The sequence below is a fragment of the Vipera berus genome (assembly GCF_964194415.1).
Source record: "Vipera berus genome assembly, chromosome: Z".
Classification (NCBI taxonomy): domain Eukaryota; kingdom Metazoa; phylum Chordata; class Lepidosauria; order Squamata; family Viperidae; genus Vipera; species Vipera berus.
The window spans coordinates 104493140-104511506 of NC_138205.1; the positions used below are offsets into that span (position 1 = coordinate 104493140).

An 18367-nucleotide genomic window follows, 5' to 3' on the forward strand; every position below is an offset into this window, starting at 1 on the left:
ATTTATTCTCTCTGCTTCTGCACTCATTTTTATCGGATGATTTGATGGAAACAGGCTGCCGTAAACAGCATGGAATTGTAAGTAACAGGACTGTGGGTACCATGATTGTCCCTGCTTGCAGGCAGGGTATTGCAAAGTAGCTGGAAGACTCATGGGAGAACAGTACTGATTGCCACCACTTGGGCTGGGTAGGAACATTTGCTAGTCTAATTGTTGATGTCATATAATTCATTTTCTAGTTCTGAAAAAGGAAAAATCAAAATTATTAATTTCATTTTCTGAGTTCTTTTGGTTTAATTTGGGCAGAACCTTTTTTAAATGGCCTTTAGCATGGAGTCCAAGGACACTCTGAATCCCTTAGGACAGGCATGTCAAACTCACAACGTCACGTGACGTTGCACAATGTATCACAACTTTTTTCCCATTGCCAGCAATGGGGTGGGCGCGGTTTCGGTGTGACGCATCCAGCCCATGGGCCAGCAGTTTAACATGCCTGCCTTTGGATAAGGCACTGCAGGCCATATAGTTCTACTTCCCAATTCTATACAGCTATAAAATGGGATGGGGCAATCCCATCTTTCTTTTGTTATTGCTCCTACATTTAAAATCTGAGGATAGTGATCCAGTTTCCTGTCATTTTGAGTTGAAAAATATTTAAAAGCTATACACTCTAAATAAAATAGGTTTAACACAAGACAGAAGAAAAAAATCCAAATTTCCATCAAAAAGCCCCTCCTCTTGAAAGAAAATATTATTTGCATCATCATCATCTCTCCAAAATAATTCAGTGTTATCTATAGCTATCAAAATGTTGCCCATCTCCACTAGAAGTCCAAATCCTGAGGTGGAAAACCAAGAGCACCATAGCAAGGAAAATCTAGTATGGTCTAAAGCCTGACCAACGTTATATAACATTAAGAACCCTTTCAGGAATAGTTTTTTTCGTTTGTTTTAAGAAAATGAAGATACACTGCAGCATTTTGCAGTAACTATCACTCATTGTACTTTGTAAATTTGAACAATCATTTGCTTTTCTGTAGTTTTAATTTTGCAGGTATAACTTTATTTATTTATTTATTCAACATGTCTTTTTAAAAATGTAAAATACAAATAAACTCCCAACTACTAGGAATACATTTTAAAAGTCCCATCTAGACTCCCAACTTTGAAAATAAGCCCTATATGTAGGATTTTAATAAACAAACTGAAATGCTAATAAGCAAGTAAATACATACACAGAGAAGGTTAAGAAAAAAATAATCAAATCCGTCGATAACGATCTGCCTCTGGACTTCCTTTTTTCATGAGACAGCCTGGCTGATACATGAGATCCACAATAAATATTTGAGGAGGAAGCAGAAGTCCAGGTATTCCCAAAGGAGAATCATCAACCAAATTCACCTCATTCCACCCTCTATTATATTCACCACGGTATAGGCTGCAATTAATAGCAATTCTGTCTGCCAGAACCTATGAAAGGAAAGAATAAGAATACACTTTATTTTCTTTTATATTTGTGGATTGCCATTCTGAGTTAAATCTACTTTGCTGCCATTTAGATATCCTCAAGATTCCTGCAGCCCTAAATTTCTCATTACAGTGTAGTCAGAAACACATTGATAATAATGCTTTATAATTTGGTATGCTAAAGGTTAAAAGAGAAAAAGAACAAGTCAATTGAATACTATTTAATGAAGAAATATTGGGGTCAGTAAGGAGCCAAAGAGCAGTTGGTTTCAGTCCACAGAGAAGACACATTTTCATCCCTCCTTCTGAGAATTCACTGGAAGAATGACTGCAGATAGAAAGATTATTGAGCTTATTATCCCTGCCAAACACAATGTGCTGGTCTTTGACATGTTATTTTTCATATTATATTCCTCACTGCATCATACAGTGAAAATTATTTGGCTTCTTAGTCAACAATTTGGAATCAACTGCATACAAAGTACATATATATTTAAATCTCCAAACACTTGTAATAATGGTGAGTATTTCTTATGCATTTATCAATAAACAGAAGGATTAATTTAAAAGCAATGCCTCTAATGTTACAACTTGCCAACAGATAATAGTACTGATGCACTATAAGTTCTGACAGCTGTTCTTTTACTTCAGCAGGCAATTGCTGTAAGAAAAGTTGTTTGGTATGGCCTACTATTTTTCAAAATTCTGATAGTATTTATTACTTCCTTTTCATCAAACATGTATAACATTTATTCAGTGCTATTTGACATTTAGATATCTTTATCAATCTACTGTCAAGCCTTACTCTATAGATTTGGTCAATATTGTTATTTCCATATTACAGAAAAGAAAATGTGATTAAGAAAGTATGTCTAGTCTTCCCGTGATTTTTTTCTGATATAAAATGTGCTCTTGGTTTGAGTCATAGCAGTGCTTGTCGTTTCATACATAGGGCTTTTTCTGTTTATTTTCAGTGTCATGTATTTGCTTTGCCTATATGACCATTGAAGATTTTAAATGGAGCTTATAAAGCAATGTACAGTAGAAAGATGCATCCCTATTGATTGGAAATCAATACCAAGTATGAGCAAAAATATTGTACACATGGAAAAAAGTGAATACTACAATTTGAATACTACAATACAGTACTTACATTGACTATGATGGAATAGTAGCATATACTGCATATTCATTACAACTAAAAGAATGCAACTTAGAATAGCATTTTTGATTAGCTACTTAGTAAATTTGTTTTACCTTGAAAAGCAAAGCTCTGTGGTAGAAGGTCCCTTTGCTGATCTTCCCAATAGGTACCACATTGCATTTAAGCTCATATTCAATTTCACTTATATGAAGCTCCCAGCTGAATTCATGTAGATTGTCTCTTTCAATGGTACCACCCAACCTATCTGCAACAAACCTGTTTTCAAATCAAACAAGGTAAATTAAATCTACTTTCTTGTCATACTAATTAACTGGGCTAAGCAATAATTCTGCTTCTTAACAAATATTTGCATTGAGTTCATACTGGATCCTTTCACAGGTCATAATTGATTTGTTTGCCCCTGGGGGAATTATTTGGTGGCAATAGATTCCAGGATTACATAGATATTGATCTGATCTAGCAAGACAATTTGATGTTCTAAAGCATGGGTGTCCAACCTTTTGGCTTGCCTGGGTTGCACTGAGTGAAAAGGAATCTCTTGGGCTGCATATAAAAAATAAATGTATATAAATCACATATTAAAAATTTATGGTCCTGTGGAGCCGCATTACTAGCTATCTAGGGTCTATGCAGCCTGTGAGTCATAGGTTGGACATGCCTGTTCTAAAGGATTCCATTCTTTGGATATGTGAGTGTGGGTTGTGGTTTCCACAACTTTGGAACAATACTCTTATTTGTCCAGATTGTAATAAAGTGAAAGGATAAGAGTAATAACTAATGGGAGACATGAGACTTTTGTTTGCAGGCTACCTAAGAATGTTTTTGTGTTCTAATCTGTAACACACATTTCCAGGACCTGTTTCTAAGGAGCTAAAATAGCAGGCTTTGAGATGTTTTCATTTAATATTACATTTTTTAATCCTCTCGAAGATGTCAGATTGCTAATATAATTTTCTTTCTTATTTTAAATATAACAATCATATGAGGTTGATCAGGATTGAAAGAATGATTTCCTGAAATCCACTAATGATTAAATTAGTATTTAAAATCCCAGGACTATTAATCTACAGCTTCCGCACGTACTGTAAATTCCAGATGTTACAGATCACTTCTTCCATCATCTCCACCTAGCATGTTTAAGGATTGGGGGCATGAGGAATTAAATGCTACCATTCAGCAGCCTAAGGATGGGAATTATCTCTTTAAGTTTGCCATATGTTTCACTGGCTCTCAGTTCTCTTTGGCTATTTGTCACCTTCCTCATCTTGATTGTCTAAGAAGAAAACTGTGCAATTTAAACATACACTTCTTTGTTTCAGCTATGCAAATTTAGCCACATAGAAGTAATTTCCGTGCTATTCTGGATTCTCAAGACACAAATGACAATAGTCTGTCTGGCAAATACAAGTATATTACATTCATTATAGGCTATTGTAGGTGTATGCTAAAGATTTGGTGATAGATGAAAATATTAATTGTCTGATAGATCCTGCACACCAACCAGTACAGGTTATTTGTTTTTAGAAATATTCCTTTGTTTAATATCAAGATTCATAAAATATCAGTTTATTAGGTTGGTTGGCAAGTAGCACTCTTTGAACAAATTGTGATTGAGGACAATTTAGGACAACAAAGGCATCTAAACAGCTTTTTTCTCATTGGGGGCTCAATAAAGAATGTTCAAACATTCCTTATTGAGCCCCCTATGAGAAAAAAAGCTATTTTAGATCCCTTTGTTGCCCTAAATTTACTCAGTCACAATATATACAGTTTGCTGCAGTAAAGTGAGACATGCAGCTTTTGGCTCAGAGTAGACAGCAGAAACTGATCAGAGTGGTCAAATTGGTATTCCAAGATAGGTTGGCAATGGGCATTTTTAATAATTAGCAAGCCTAGTTTGGCATAGCAAGCCTATTCCACAAGTGATACATGGCAGAAGCAGAATGGAGTATAATAAGGAAAATGAAGCACAAACTGGAATCCAGAGGCTCCATGTAGTCTGTCAGCATCTCTTCTGCAGGTCTCATATTCAGAGCCAAACATTTTGAACTTCCCTTTTTTGCATATTTGGAACAGGATGTTCAAAGGACAAAAAGAATGCCTTAAGCCTCGTTTAAACTACGGAAGCTGCACATGATGGCAGTTCTAGCTACCTGATTGAAAGCCTGGCCATTCTTTTTACCTGTGTCCTGTGTGGAGTGCATATAAAAAGGGGGCTAGACTTCAACTGCATGGTCATGATTGAAGGCTGCCCTGTCCCTATGAATGCCCTTGGCCCTTTGAGCATTGCCCACTTACTGCTCGAGAGCAACTCTCAACATATTATGCTAAATCTGGAATGGCCCTTGAGTTGATGGAAATTCTGCACTTTGAGCCTAATATTCTGATGGAATTTTTGCCAAAGAAAGGAACACAAGAAAAGCGGCGATTCTATTCAATGATCCTTCGGTGCCTGCTTTGCAAGAAAGAACTCTGAAATAATAGAAAGATAAGAGATTTTGATATTTTTGAGGGTTGAGAGGTGGAAAATCTAAGTAAGTTAACTCATGGACACAATTTAAGCAAGTGAGACAGATATTTAAATAGGGAAATGTATTTTTCAATTGTAAAGCAAAGCTGCTAAGAATTCCATTGTTGAGAGGGTGGAATGTTGAGATCATCAAGCATGCACACTTGATTAGGATGAAACATCTGTGATTTCTCACCTCTTGCTTCCTAGATAAACTTTTAGGTGATAGAATTAAAGGTTATCTTGGCAGCACAAATATAATCATGTTTGAATTATGTATTAGTCTGGGGCTGGCCTAATTTATGTATGCAATGGGGGGGCAGAGACTGCAGAGGGAAATGGGGGAAAAGTTTGCATTAGGAGTGGTAGAGGACAGCAGCGGACAGAAAAAAGAGGCAAAGAGACTTTGGAGAAGAATTTGCAGCTTTATTATTTTAATTCCTCAGTCATGATTCTATAAAAACCTTCTTTTCCCATGAAACCCTTTAAACAGTTTTTATTTGTTTTACTCCTTTTATACAAGTAAGTCACTTTGAAAATCAATTAAAATAATGTTCTATCTCAATATGGTCTCTATAACTACCAGAAATGTACCCTAAATTATCTCAGATTAACAGCCATATCATATTTGTGGAAAGTGTGCAAAATAAAACACAATGGAGATTCCAACCTTTTGCATTGCTAGCATATGCATTTGAGATACTCACTGTGCAAGAGCTACCACTTGCTCTTTGCTGGTTGGTAGTGGCAGAATAGTTCTGGAAATCTCAGTAATATAATCATACAAGATGGGGTCAAAAGGGGGGATCCATAAAGCTTTTCCTGGGGTTTCAACTATTTTAGGTATGGAAGGTTCCAAGTCCTCATCTTTTGGTTTTTCTTCTTCTTTTTTCCCTTTTCCCTTCCTTTTGTAAAAGGGCAAGACTGATGATTAGAAACACCTTTGTTTCCAAAACTTTTATTTTAATCAGCATAGAAAGGACAGAAGCTCATTCAGAAAAAAACATGGGATTCTTTTCCAAGGTACATAACACAAGAAATATTTCTGTCATCTTAGAATTTTCCAGCACTTTTTAATGATCTCTCTCCTAACTTCATGTTCAGATGAGTATTTTGGGGTTTCTTCCTACATACTCTTTCATAAAGAAGCAGCTCAAAAGTTCCAAAGATTTTAGCTAACGGCCATAAAATATTTATATTTCCTACCCCCAATAGTGCAGGTGTCACTAACATGAGACAAGTATTTTTCAGTTAACTCCGAGATTATGACCCAGGAGTTTCTTATGATCCCCATCTGGCAAGCTTTCAATGTATGTACAGACATGTCAAACACAAGCTTTCAATGTATGTACAGACATGTCAAACACAAGGCCCGGGGGCCAGATCCGGCCCGCGAAGTGGTTTCATGCGGCCCGCGAAGCCATCCTGGAAACGGTGAGGGAACGGCCCCCACTGCCTTGGCCCTGGCCCAGAGACCCTCCTCCTGCCAGAGACCCTCAGATCTGTCCCACTCCTGCCCAGGCCCCCATAGGCACCCTTGATGCGAACGATGTAGAGCTGGCCATGCCCACCCAGTAGGCCATTTGCACTCTAGCCACGCCCACCCAGTAGGCCACGCCCACCCAGGCCATACCCACCTGGCCCCCTGCGGGCAACCGCAATGCTGATGCGGCCCTCAATGAAATTGAGTTTGACACCCCTGTATTAGTATATGCACATTTTGTGAGAAAAGTCAGATTGAAAAAATTCCACAGATATATAATATTTAAAGAAATCATGCCCACTGGTAATGGTTTATTTGGTTCTGGCAGTCCTTAAGTGGTCTTTATGGTAATGGTGGAACTGGAACTTGCATAAATTCAGTCATTTAAGGATATTAAAGCTCTAGTGAAAAGAAAAAACTTTTTCTTTAAAAATCTGAAAAGAGGAAGAAGCAAGCAAGCACACACTCAAAAAAGTAGAGAACAAAAATATAAATGCAGCAATGAGAGAATCAGTAAAGCTTATTCAATGAATCAAAGGAAACCAAGTTGCTATAAAACTATTAAAGTGCATGATCAATTTATATCTATGGCCGTCCTAGATATGCAATATAGCTCTGAAGAACGCTAAAAAAAGTACTACTTCCCATATATTACCTAAGGCCTAAGGTCATAATTTGCAACCTTATTCTGAAATAATGACTAATGGCAACTCAGAAATGGGTCTTTTCAGCAGTAACCTTATAGCTACAAAATACCTTTCTAGAAAAGTCTGCCTAATTCTTATTTTATTACCTTCTCACTGACAAATGTAGATTTTTTAACATTATTTTAGACCTTTTAATTTCCTTCTGCTGCTAAACTGTTTGTGTTTTTAAACAGCATTATCCCTATGATGTTTTAGTCACTGAATTTCAAGTACCAGTTATTTTATTATATTTTATTTGTAATTTTCTTAGTGTTATCCAGAGGGCTTTTACCTGCACAGCCACTAACAAACTTCTGGAAATACAAGACCACTAATCTACTATATGGTGAATGAAGTAGGTTGGTATCGTACAAATACCATATTTTCCGGCGTATAAGACGACTTTTTAACCCATGAAAATCATCTCAAAAGTTGGGGGGTCGTCTTATACGCCCAGTCGTCTTATACGCCGGAAAATAGTACATAAATCAATCGAGCGCCCCCGTTCTTGCAAAGCAACTTCAAGCCTCCTTAGTCCAGTCCCCCCTCCAACGTGACTCTCCCTTCCCACCCCCAAGAGCCTCTCAGCCCCTTCCCCTCCCCCTTGCAAACACCAGACCCCGGGAGCTCTTGCGTCTATTCCAAAGGGTGGGTGGAAGGAAAAGCCCCTTTCGGCTCCGGCTTGGCTGCAAGTCAGCGAGCCCGGGAAGGCACGCCCTCCCCTCTCACTGTGGAGGAAGCAGGGCAGGCTGGCATCTGGTGGGAGCCGGCAGGGCAGTCCTGCGCACGCGCGCGCTCCCCGGCTCCTAAGGAGTCCTCGGGGAGCCATGGCAGGCGCCTCACGCTCTTCCCTCTTGAAGCAGCATCGGTGGAGCTGTCCGGCGTCGGGCGGGAGCCGGCAGGGCAGTCCTGCACACGCGCGCACTCCCCAGCTGCTAAGGAGCGCTCCTTAGCAGCCGGGGAGTGCACGCGTGTGCAGGACTGCCCTGCCGGCTCCCGCCCGACGCCGGACGGCTCCGCTGATGCTGCCTCAAGAGGGAAAAGCGTGAGGTGCCTGCCATGGCTCCCCGAGGACTCCTTAGGAGCTGGGGAGCGCGCGCGTGCGCAGGACTGCCCTGCCGGCTCCCGCCAGACGCCAGCCTGCCCTGCTTCCTCCACAGTGAGAGGGGAGGGCGTGCCTTCCCAGGCTCGCTGATTTTCCAGCGTATAAGATGAAAAATCTTGAAAATCATCTCAAAAGTTGGGGGGTTGTCTTATACGCCCAGTCGTCTTATAAGCCGGAAAATACGGTATGTTACAGTTACCCACTTAAAACAGTTTGAAACAATTAATAGCTGCACATTTTTCTGAGTGGTTTGGAATTACTGGGTTTAACTGAATTGAATCATGAGATTGCCACGCGCAAATTATCATGACTTTGGTTTCATTTAGGTGCCTTGCAGTAACTTCTAAAATGTTAAACTTTTAACAAAGGGTCTAAATTCTCAGCACTATTTCTAAACAATGAGACCTGAAAAAAAGAGTAATATAAGAAAGATTTTTATATGATCTAAAGAAAAAACAGTATAAGAATAATATAAAGAGGATGGACCCAGATGAATGCTATTTTCCCATGCTAGATTGTTTTGGTCACATGTAATTTAGTAAAATTGGATACTGAAAAAAATGGTCTGGGAATATTCAGAAGTGGAACATTTCAATTACATCCTGTGACATGATGAGTGTGCAGGGAAATCCACTAAGACAAAAGTATTGGCTGAAGCAACATATGGAAACTAACCAAAGAGAGAAACAACCTAGAACTAAGGTTTCCTGGTTGAGCAGGGGGTTGGACTAGAAGACCTCCAAGGTCACTTCCACCTATTATTATTATTATTATTATTATTATTATTATTATTATTATTATTATTATTATTATTATTATTATTATTATTATTATTATTATTATTATTATTATTCTGCCTAACAGGGATGGGCTGTTTGCTACAATTAATACTGTTCGCTAAGTTCATTTATTTAAGTAGAAAAGGGCTTCATGTTGATATGAGCAAGAAAAGGTAGAGTTGTGACAATCTGCAAAAGATAACTCTGCCAGATTACAGAGACTGTTTGAACTATATGGTAGTGGAAAGCAATCTTATGCTGATCAACTTTCCTGACCATACAATTACTTTAGTGCATTATCCATATCTTTGCTAAGTTTCTACCATGGACTCAAAATTGTCAATTACATGCAGCCCATGTAATTGAAATAATATTTTACTGTATCCATAATTAGCCCTGCTTCTTTTCTCTCTCCTTTTTTTGCTCCCAAGAGTTTGTTTTTAGAACGTAGGCCCTCTTTACCCTCTTTACCCTCAAGCTTTAAATAAGAATACCAATACCTTGATCCTTTCTCTCTAGAGCTTCCTTTACTGATTGAAGAAGACCGTCCTGGCGAGTCTGGTTTTTCCTCCAATGAACTATCAAAATTACAAAATAATTGCCAATATCTCTTGATTTCTGTAAGGCATAGGAATTCTTAAGGAACTGAGAGGAGAAGGGAAGCATTATTAAGAACCTTTGGGGGCCTTCCAAGCAAAATCAATAGGCAAAATAATTCTCTGGGGAAGAATCCTTTCCTTGCTCTGCAAGCGAATACAATACTAAAAATTTATATTCCATATTAATTTAATTCTTCCATGTTTTATAACTATTTGGCTAAGTAATTAATTTTAAAATTATTTAAATCAGTTCAGTCATATTTGCAATCAGTAGGCACCTTAAAAATACATCACCCCCAAAGGATCCATGGTGGAACTACCCTTGTCAGAGAGGTGGGATATAGTCCCACAACAGTGTTTTGATAGAACACAAATTCTTCTCCAATTTGTTTGTGTCTGGGGGTAGATCTTTCCCAATCATCTTATCCAGACAATTGTGTCACATAAACTGCTATGTATGAGATACAGAAAGATGCTTTCAGAGAAACACTGCAGGGACAGAAAGGCAGGTTTCTATTTTACTAATATACAGTAATAAATAGGTACTACTTTGTCCTCTTTGTGTCCACAACAGCCGTTCTTTCCTTTTTTGCAGTAGCAAAAATATATCCTTAATTACACCAATTGTATTAAAATTAGTTGACTTTTGATCACATTAAAACAAGTGTGACATGTTATTTTTTTTATTCCTCTACAGTAAATATCCATAAAGACCCACTGAATTCACAGAGCATTTGCAGAGGACTAGAAGTATAGCAATCTAGTTTGGATCCAATCCATTTAATCTTTTGGGCAATTATTAAAAAGCCATCTACTATGCAATAACAAGCTAGCCTTATAAAGGCAAAACAGCAGCCATTCAATAGAGATACAGTAATAAAATGATACACACACACACACACACACACATATATATTTAACAATGACAAATGCATTTCACTCCATGTTTGAATCAGGAAATATATGTGACTACTGATAATATCATATCCTTTTAGCATATTTATATTATTGCATTTAAATCATGTTTTGTAAGTGTCTTAAATGATTATATAGTACAAAAGACGATCTCAATTGTAGTTGAAGTCAGCGTAGGGGGAGCTGCAGGTATTAAGTATCCATTGGTGTTGATGCTAATGCTGTGTGATATTGACCCTAATTACTAAATAAAAATACATATAACATGATGTGAATTGATAGATCCCATGTATGCTTTGGTTACCACTAAAGCTTTGCTTAGTATCACTTATGAATAAATGCATTTTATAGCTTTTATATGTAGATGATAACACTGGGTAATTTTCTAAGTCTGGAAAATGTACTAGTTATTAATATTTTCAGTTATTTTCTGGACACAGAATACAATATATAGTATAGGTAGTCCTCGGCTTACAATCATTCATTTTGTGACTATTCAAAATCATAATGACACTTATGACCATTTTCCAAACTTATAACCATTGAAGCATCCCCATGGTCACATGATCAAAATTTTGATGATTGGCAACAAGCATGTATTTATGACAGTTGCAATGTCCTGGCATCATGTGATCACCTTTTGCAACCTTCTGACAAAATCAATGGGTAAGACAGATTAAAGAACATGTTATTAATTTAACAATGACAGTGATTCACTTAACAACTGTGGCGAGAAAGATTGTAAAATGGGGGAAAACTCACTTAACAACTGTCTTGCTTAGCAATGGAAATTTGGGGTTCAATTGTGGTTGTAAGTCAGGACTACCTAGATGTAGCTTTTACTAGAAATCACCATCCTGCTAGAGTCAGAAAAATAGAAAATATTCCATAAACTCTTGTTTACCAATTCCTTAAAACCTCAAAAGGAGTTTGATGCAGGAACTTAGCATTATAGTGGAATCTATCCTAATCAGCTGCTTATTATTATGCCACTATGATTGTTAAAGTGAATGGGATTACATAAAGTTAAATTGGTGTCCAAATGATGCTATGAGATTTTTAAATTTGAGAAGAATCTGTATTTCACAGAAACTTGAATAGCTTTCTTATTTTAGATCATCATTCTTATTTCAAACTCTGATAAAGTGGTTTGATTTTTCTAAAAAGAAATCTAATTTATACATTTTTAAATCTACAATTCATCAAAGAAAAAAAGAGCAGTTACAAAAATTTAGATACTTACTTATTTCTGCTAGTTCTCCTGATACTGCTGGCAGACACCCCAATTCGAGAGGCTGTGGTCTCTTGTGGCTTTTCCTCGATTGTTATGGAAATTGCTTGGTGTTCACTGAAGTAGAAAGGATGTTATCATATCAGACATTTATTCTGCTTATTGCTCAGAATAAAACATCTGAACATTCTTTTTCAGTGCTGCTGAGTTTAGCCTAAGAAAATTCAAACAGGTTGTTTCTATAGATATTAAATATAGTAAGTTATGGAAACTGGAACAGAGCAATTAGTAACAATGAGATTTTAGAGTGGAAAATTTATATGAAATTAAGAAATACTGTAATTTCATTTTATGTACATAGACACAATTTTTCTCTATATATGTATATTTCTGTGGTATAAGTTCAGTTTCCTCCTATCACTTCTATTTTTTTTGTATACCGTACTTAAATCCTGTTTTGATATGGATATTCCCTGCTGTTGATATGGGTCAATGCTTCAACCTAAATTATGTAATTTGAGAAAATGAATATTTCCTAAGGCAATCACACAAATGATTCTGCTTACAGACTGGTGTTGACTGAAACTAAAAGATTAATTAATGAGCTGTGTAGAGAGCAGGAAATGTGAATACTGAAGATTTAATGTATTCCAGTTTGTGTGTCCTTTTCCCCACCACAAGATAAGATTGTTTTAAATAGCACTTAGACTTATATACCACTTCACAGTGCTTTACAGCCTTCTCTAAGCAGTTTGCAGAGTCCACAAATTGCCCCTAGCAATCTGGCTCCTCATTTTACCAACCTCAAAAGGGTGGAAAGCAGAGTCAACCTTGAGTCAGTCAGAACTGAACTGCAAAACTGAACAGCAGAATTAGCCTGCAATACTGCATTCTAACCACTGCTCACCATGGTTAGATTAATATTAACACATATTTTAAAAAGCTGAATCTCAAAGCTTTAAGTTTATGAAAAGAAATATTAAAAATTCAGTCTTAATGTAACTATGCTCTTTAATGGTCTGCTGGAATGATCAGGGTTTAAATAGCTGATCAGCTATAAAGTTTCCCATGTGAACTATCATCAGCTGTCTACCAATCACCTGAAAGAGATGTTGTAAGATTAACATGACAGGTAATGGAGCCTGCCCATTTCGGTCATAAGGTGGGAGGACATTAATTGAAACTTGTTAAGTGTAAGAACCCTCATCCTGGATCACCCCAAAAGGCAATACAGCCTGCTTTGCCTTGTTTGAAACCTGACCTGGAAGGCAAAGCTGCTCTTCCTGCTCCCTCTGTATCGCCCTTTCAACACTTAACCCTTTATTGTCTGTTCTCTGTCTCACTGCCAGGCAGAAGGTGGGGGAAATGCTGCTTTGCCGAAGTCAACGGCTGCTCCACATGGCCCAGTAAGAACGGCTCACAATAATGAATTCTGCAGATCTCTGGAAGGTAAACAAGGCATTGTGAAGGGTGGACAGGAGGACAAAGCAGGTCCAGTGCCTTTGGGGACCCAGCAGAATGGGTCCCCAAAGAATGGAAGGTGGGAAGAGATAGGTGGGCACACTTCAGCATCTCTGCAAAGTTAGGAAGCCCCCGGTCATTTATGTGCAAATGACCAGATAATTTTTGTAAAATTCTTATCTTCAAATCATGGTCGTACATGGCTTTTAGGAGGTCTGTTGTAATTTTGAACACTTGCTAAATGATCTGTCATACCTCGAGGATTATCTGTAAACACTGCCTTTAGAGTAATGAATAAATGCAGACCTGTAAACCTCTTAGCGGAAAGAGAAGGTTCTTTGGAGCAAGACATTCTAGGATATTTCATGAACAATGAAAAACCTTTCCCTGAGACCTTGCAGAATTGAATTGGCTGGCTTCAGACAAAGTCAATTATTAAAGCCTATAATAATCTTATTAGTAGACTCACAGTTCTGATAGTTTAGCATTTATTAAAATTATAGCACGATGATCATTAAGCTCCTGAGCACAGAGTTCCTCCAATGACAATAGTTTTTCACCAGGTTTCACCTATAAAAAAAGTTCAGTAAGGTGCATGCTATAAATTGTCTGCCATCTCTAGGAAGTTTACAAAAGTTATTGGGAACTCTTGCTAATAATATTATATTAGTAGTATTAATACTAACTTAGTGTTAAGCACATAGGAAGAATGTTCATGAATAAAATGCCTAAAACAAAATTCGGCTTCATTTTAGCATATGAAGATTTAGAGTTATATACAAACTAAGAATTTTGATTTAAAGTAAACTCTAGTTTATTATTAATAAAAAAGCAAACAAAACTCCAAGAGTTAATTATTGGTTTATTTAAATCTGACAAGAGGTTGTTTTAAATCACAATGTGTTTTACTTAATAAAAAAATATCTATTGAAGCCAGTTTTTGTTTCTTTTAAATGACAATTTTTTATTATTGTGCGTCATAATAAAACATATTAAACTGTTTTTGATTTTTTGAATTTGAATTATATTTTACTGTGTGAATAGCATTAAACTATTAAAAAAACTGTTAAAATATTATTTTACTGTTGTTCATGTTTTGAATGATCTTTTGTTATTCTGGACATGTTACAAAATTAGTATTTTTATAAACATCAGCAATAAAGTATACATTAATGATTGTATGGATTCAAACTCATGTTCATCTTTCAGCAAAAAAAGCCATATTATATGATCAAATCGTGGAACCAGTAATAAATTATTTATTTATTAAATAAATTTATTACAATTATTTCTGAAGTTTTTTTATATTTTAAAAATAAAGTAACATGTACATTAATATTTTTAAAAATCCAACTGAGAAAAGTGTAACAAAGTATTAAAAAGCTGCTTTGTACCTATATTTAACAGTAAAACAAGAGCAGATAGACCTATTTATACGTGATAATAAATGACAGTTTATCATTTATCCTTACATAATCCAGATGATGGGAAGTAAAATGCAATAAGCTATCTCATAAACGTGAAATCTTTTCTTGCTATGATCTTTTATGTATGTGATGCTAACTAATGATAGGATTCCACATCTTTGTTTGATATGCAGTTCTCTAAAGGGCTTGCTGCTGGTGTACCTTTCGCTTAGTCGCGTAGCAGCAGCCCTGCCTGAACTTCTTGATATCCTCTCGGGTTTGGTGATTGAGTTCCCCAAACTTATGATTTTGGGGGACTATAATCTACCATCCCTGGGGGGATCATCAGAGTTGGCTCAGGAGTTCATGGCTTCCATGACGGCCATGGACCTGATGCAAGTAATTCAGGGCCCGACTCATGGGGGGGGTCACCCACTCGATTTTGTTTTTATATCTGGACGGTGGTTAGATGATCTGGGTGGGGGTTCTCCAATTATTATGCCCCTGTCATGGACCGATCATCATCTCCTGCGGCTGGCCTTCCGTTTCACCACCCCCCGTCATTGGGCCACGGAACCAACAAGATGGTTCCGCCCCAGGCGCCTAATGGGCCCTGAGCGGTTTCAGGTGGCGCTTGGGTCCCCGCCTGCCGCCTTCGCTCACAGCACGGCCGATGCCTTGGTGGAAGCCTGGGAAAGGGCAGCCATGGAGGCACTCAACCGTGTTGTAACCATGCGGCCCCTGACCCAGTGCAGATCCCAGTGGGCTCTATGGTTTTCCGTTGAGCTCCGGGAGATGAAGGGTCGGAGACGGGGCCTAGAGAGCTGTTGGAGATCCAGCCGGTCTGAATCCGACCGATTGCGACTAAGGTCCTCTACGAGGTCTTCTCTCACTGCCATGAGGGCGGGAAAGTCTAATTACTTTGCTGCCCTCATCGCGTCCGCAGATAATCACCCGGCCACCCTGTTCAGGGTGACCCGCTCCCTCCTTAATCAGGAGGTGAGGGAGGAGCCCTTGCAGGGTCATGCCAAGGAGTTTAGCCAACATCTGTCGGACAAAATCGCTCGGATTCGGGCCGGTCTGGATTCCGACTGGGCAGAGTCTGACGGAGATAACATGAGTGGTCTTGGTGATGTTATCTGGGAAGAGTTCGACCCTGTGACTCTGGAAGATGTGGACAGGATCATGGGGAAGCTGAGCTCCACCACGTGTTTATTGGACCCATGCCCCTCCTGGCTGGTCTATGCGGCTCGGGAGGGGACACGAGGCTGGCTCCAGGCAGTGATAACTGCTTCTTTGAGTGAGGGTAGCTTTCCTGCTGCCTTGAAGGAGGCGGTGGTGAGGCCCCTCCTCAAGAAGCCTGCCCTGGACCCGGCTATTTTGAATAACTATCGTCCGGTCTCCAACCTTCGCTTTCTTGCGAAGGTTGTTGAAAGCGTGGTGGCGCATCAGCTCCCTCTGTTCCTGGAGGAAGCAGATTATCTGGACCCGTACCAATCAGGCTTTAGGCCCGGGTACAGCACGGAGACGGCATTGGTCGCGCTGGTGATTACCTATAAAGCCCTAAATGGCATGGGTCCGGACTACTTACGGGATCACCTGCTGCCGGTGTCATCTTCCCTTCGTCCTGTGCGCTCCCACAGAGAGGGCCTCCTCAGGGTGCTGTCGGCCAGAGAGTGTCGGCTTGCGGCCCCCAGGGGGAGAGCATTCTCTGTGGGCGCGCCAGCCCTTTGGAATCAATTACCGGTTGACCTCCGGATGGCTCCCGACCTTTGCTCTTTCTGCCGGGATCTGAAAACCTATTTATTTGAACAGGCCGGCCTGGTTTAAGGGTTTGGGGTATTTTAATTATTTATTGTTAGGGCTTAATTAATTTAATTTCATTTTAACTTTTGTATGTAAAGCTTTTACTGCCCTGTACACTGCCCTGAGTCCTTTGGGAGAAGGGCGGTATAGAAATTCAATTATAAATAAATAAATAAAGACTAACTTAATGTATACTTAAAGCAAGTTTACCTGCCCATAGTCATAGAATCCATCCAAAATTATGTTAGTAGATGCTAAAAACCCCATTTGACTGTATTTTTGTGGAAGATTGTGATCAAGTATCTTTTCCAATGCTGCTTCACTGAAGTTATTTTTGCGACCAATAGAGAGGTTAATTTCATCAAGAATATCTAAAGCACTGTAGCAAAGAAACAAAGGAGAGAATTACCAAAAATATTTTTCCAATTCATTACAGTATTTCTCCTATCATACTATAATAATCTTTTACAAACAATTTATACAGTACTGACTTCAGATATGTATCTATCAGTCTTTTCTAGTTCTCTGAAGACCATGCCCACTGTTACTGTTACCGGTGAAAAAACAAGATATAAATGAAGCAAAAAAGGAATTGATTGTAAATTTGATAATGGCAGCTAGATTAGTGATGGTTAAATATTGTAGACAGAATTGGCTTATTCAAAGAAATGAGTGGTATAATGAAATATGGAATATGGCAATAAATGATAAATTAACAACAGAAATTAAATTTTAAAAAGGGATGATTAAAGTAAATAATTATAATGAACTATGGGATGATTTTATAAAAACAGTCTTGGTGGAACGCAAAAGGAGTAAACCTGCTCAAGAATATATGCTGTTTTGGAAGGGATAATGGCACATTTGAAATATATTGTATATTGTTAGTTGTTATATGAGAAGAAATAGAGGTAATAAATATTGTATTTTTATACTGTTTTTTATTTAGACATATGTATCTTGTGTAAAATATCAAAATGTTGCTGATAGCCTATAAGTTCTCAGAAATTTTGTAAATATTTTATTGGGGGTACCAACTGAAGGCAAGCTCCCTGGTTCTGTCAGTGCTGTTTCTGATCTATGTATAAGCCTATGCATGACTAATCACTTTTTGCCATTATCTATTTCTGTTTGACAATATTTACTTGAATACAAAAATTCAAAGGCCAACTCGGCTGGTGTAAAGATGCAAAAAAAAGACAGCATAAAAATTACAATAATTAATAAACTAATAATCTTTTAAAATAAAAAAAAATATTCTTTATATTATGAAAAGCATACTCTCAGACCAAAACTTTTATCAGGCTTCTATCAGAAAAGGGACTGGCAAAAATGAAGAAGTGATGTGGGATGGGTGATGAAATGGAATATCTAATGCAACATGTGCCTGGTTAGTCCCTAAATATGGGTACACTGCAGTATAATACAACATGAAGACAAGATGGATATAAGATATAAGTCAGTATTAAAACAATGATCTGATACCACCACCAACAACACTACCACTTTGGCATCTCAACTCACCCCAGCCTGGTCATTTCAGCTGCTGTTAACTCATCACTTGCACAAACCATAACAGCCCAACAAGCATTTCTTCGGACTTCATCATTCTTAGAATGCAGAAGCTTAACAAGAGGTTCAAGACCACCAGAATTTCGTAACTGAAAGACAACATTTATATTTATTTATGTATTTGTTTGTTTGTTAAATTTATTTGCTGTCCATCTTGTGGGACTACACTGGGTGGCTTACAAC

At 38.0% G+C, this 18367-nt stretch overlaps 1 protein-coding gene across 1 annotated transcript in view; it reads right to left on the reverse strand.

The window, feature by feature from the left end:
• Nucleotides 1-1063: 1063 nt before the first annotated feature.
• The window catches only part of ARMC3 (armadillo repeat containing 3), a gene marked incomplete at its 5' end in the record, with an annotated part of 74999 nt that continues 57695 nt past the window's right edge, over nucleotides 1064-18367 (reverse strand). Inside the window, 8 exons of the mRNA XM_081343299.1 lie at nucleotides 1064-1470; nucleotides 2725-2887; nucleotides 5849-6046; nucleotides 9695-9772; nucleotides 11952-12056; nucleotides 13870-13970; nucleotides 16823-16991; nucleotides 18137-18273. Coding sequence (XP_081199425.1) covers nucleotides 1261-1470; nucleotides 2725-2887; nucleotides 5849-6046; nucleotides 9695-9772; nucleotides 11952-12056; nucleotides 13870-13970; nucleotides 16823-16991; nucleotides 18137-18273 — 1161 coding nt within the window. The 3' untranslated portion in view covers nucleotides 1064-1260. The remainder of the gene's footprint in view (nucleotides 1471-2724; nucleotides 2888-5848; nucleotides 6047-9694; nucleotides 9773-11951; nucleotides 12057-13869; nucleotides 13971-16822; nucleotides 16992-18136; nucleotides 18274-18367) is intronic.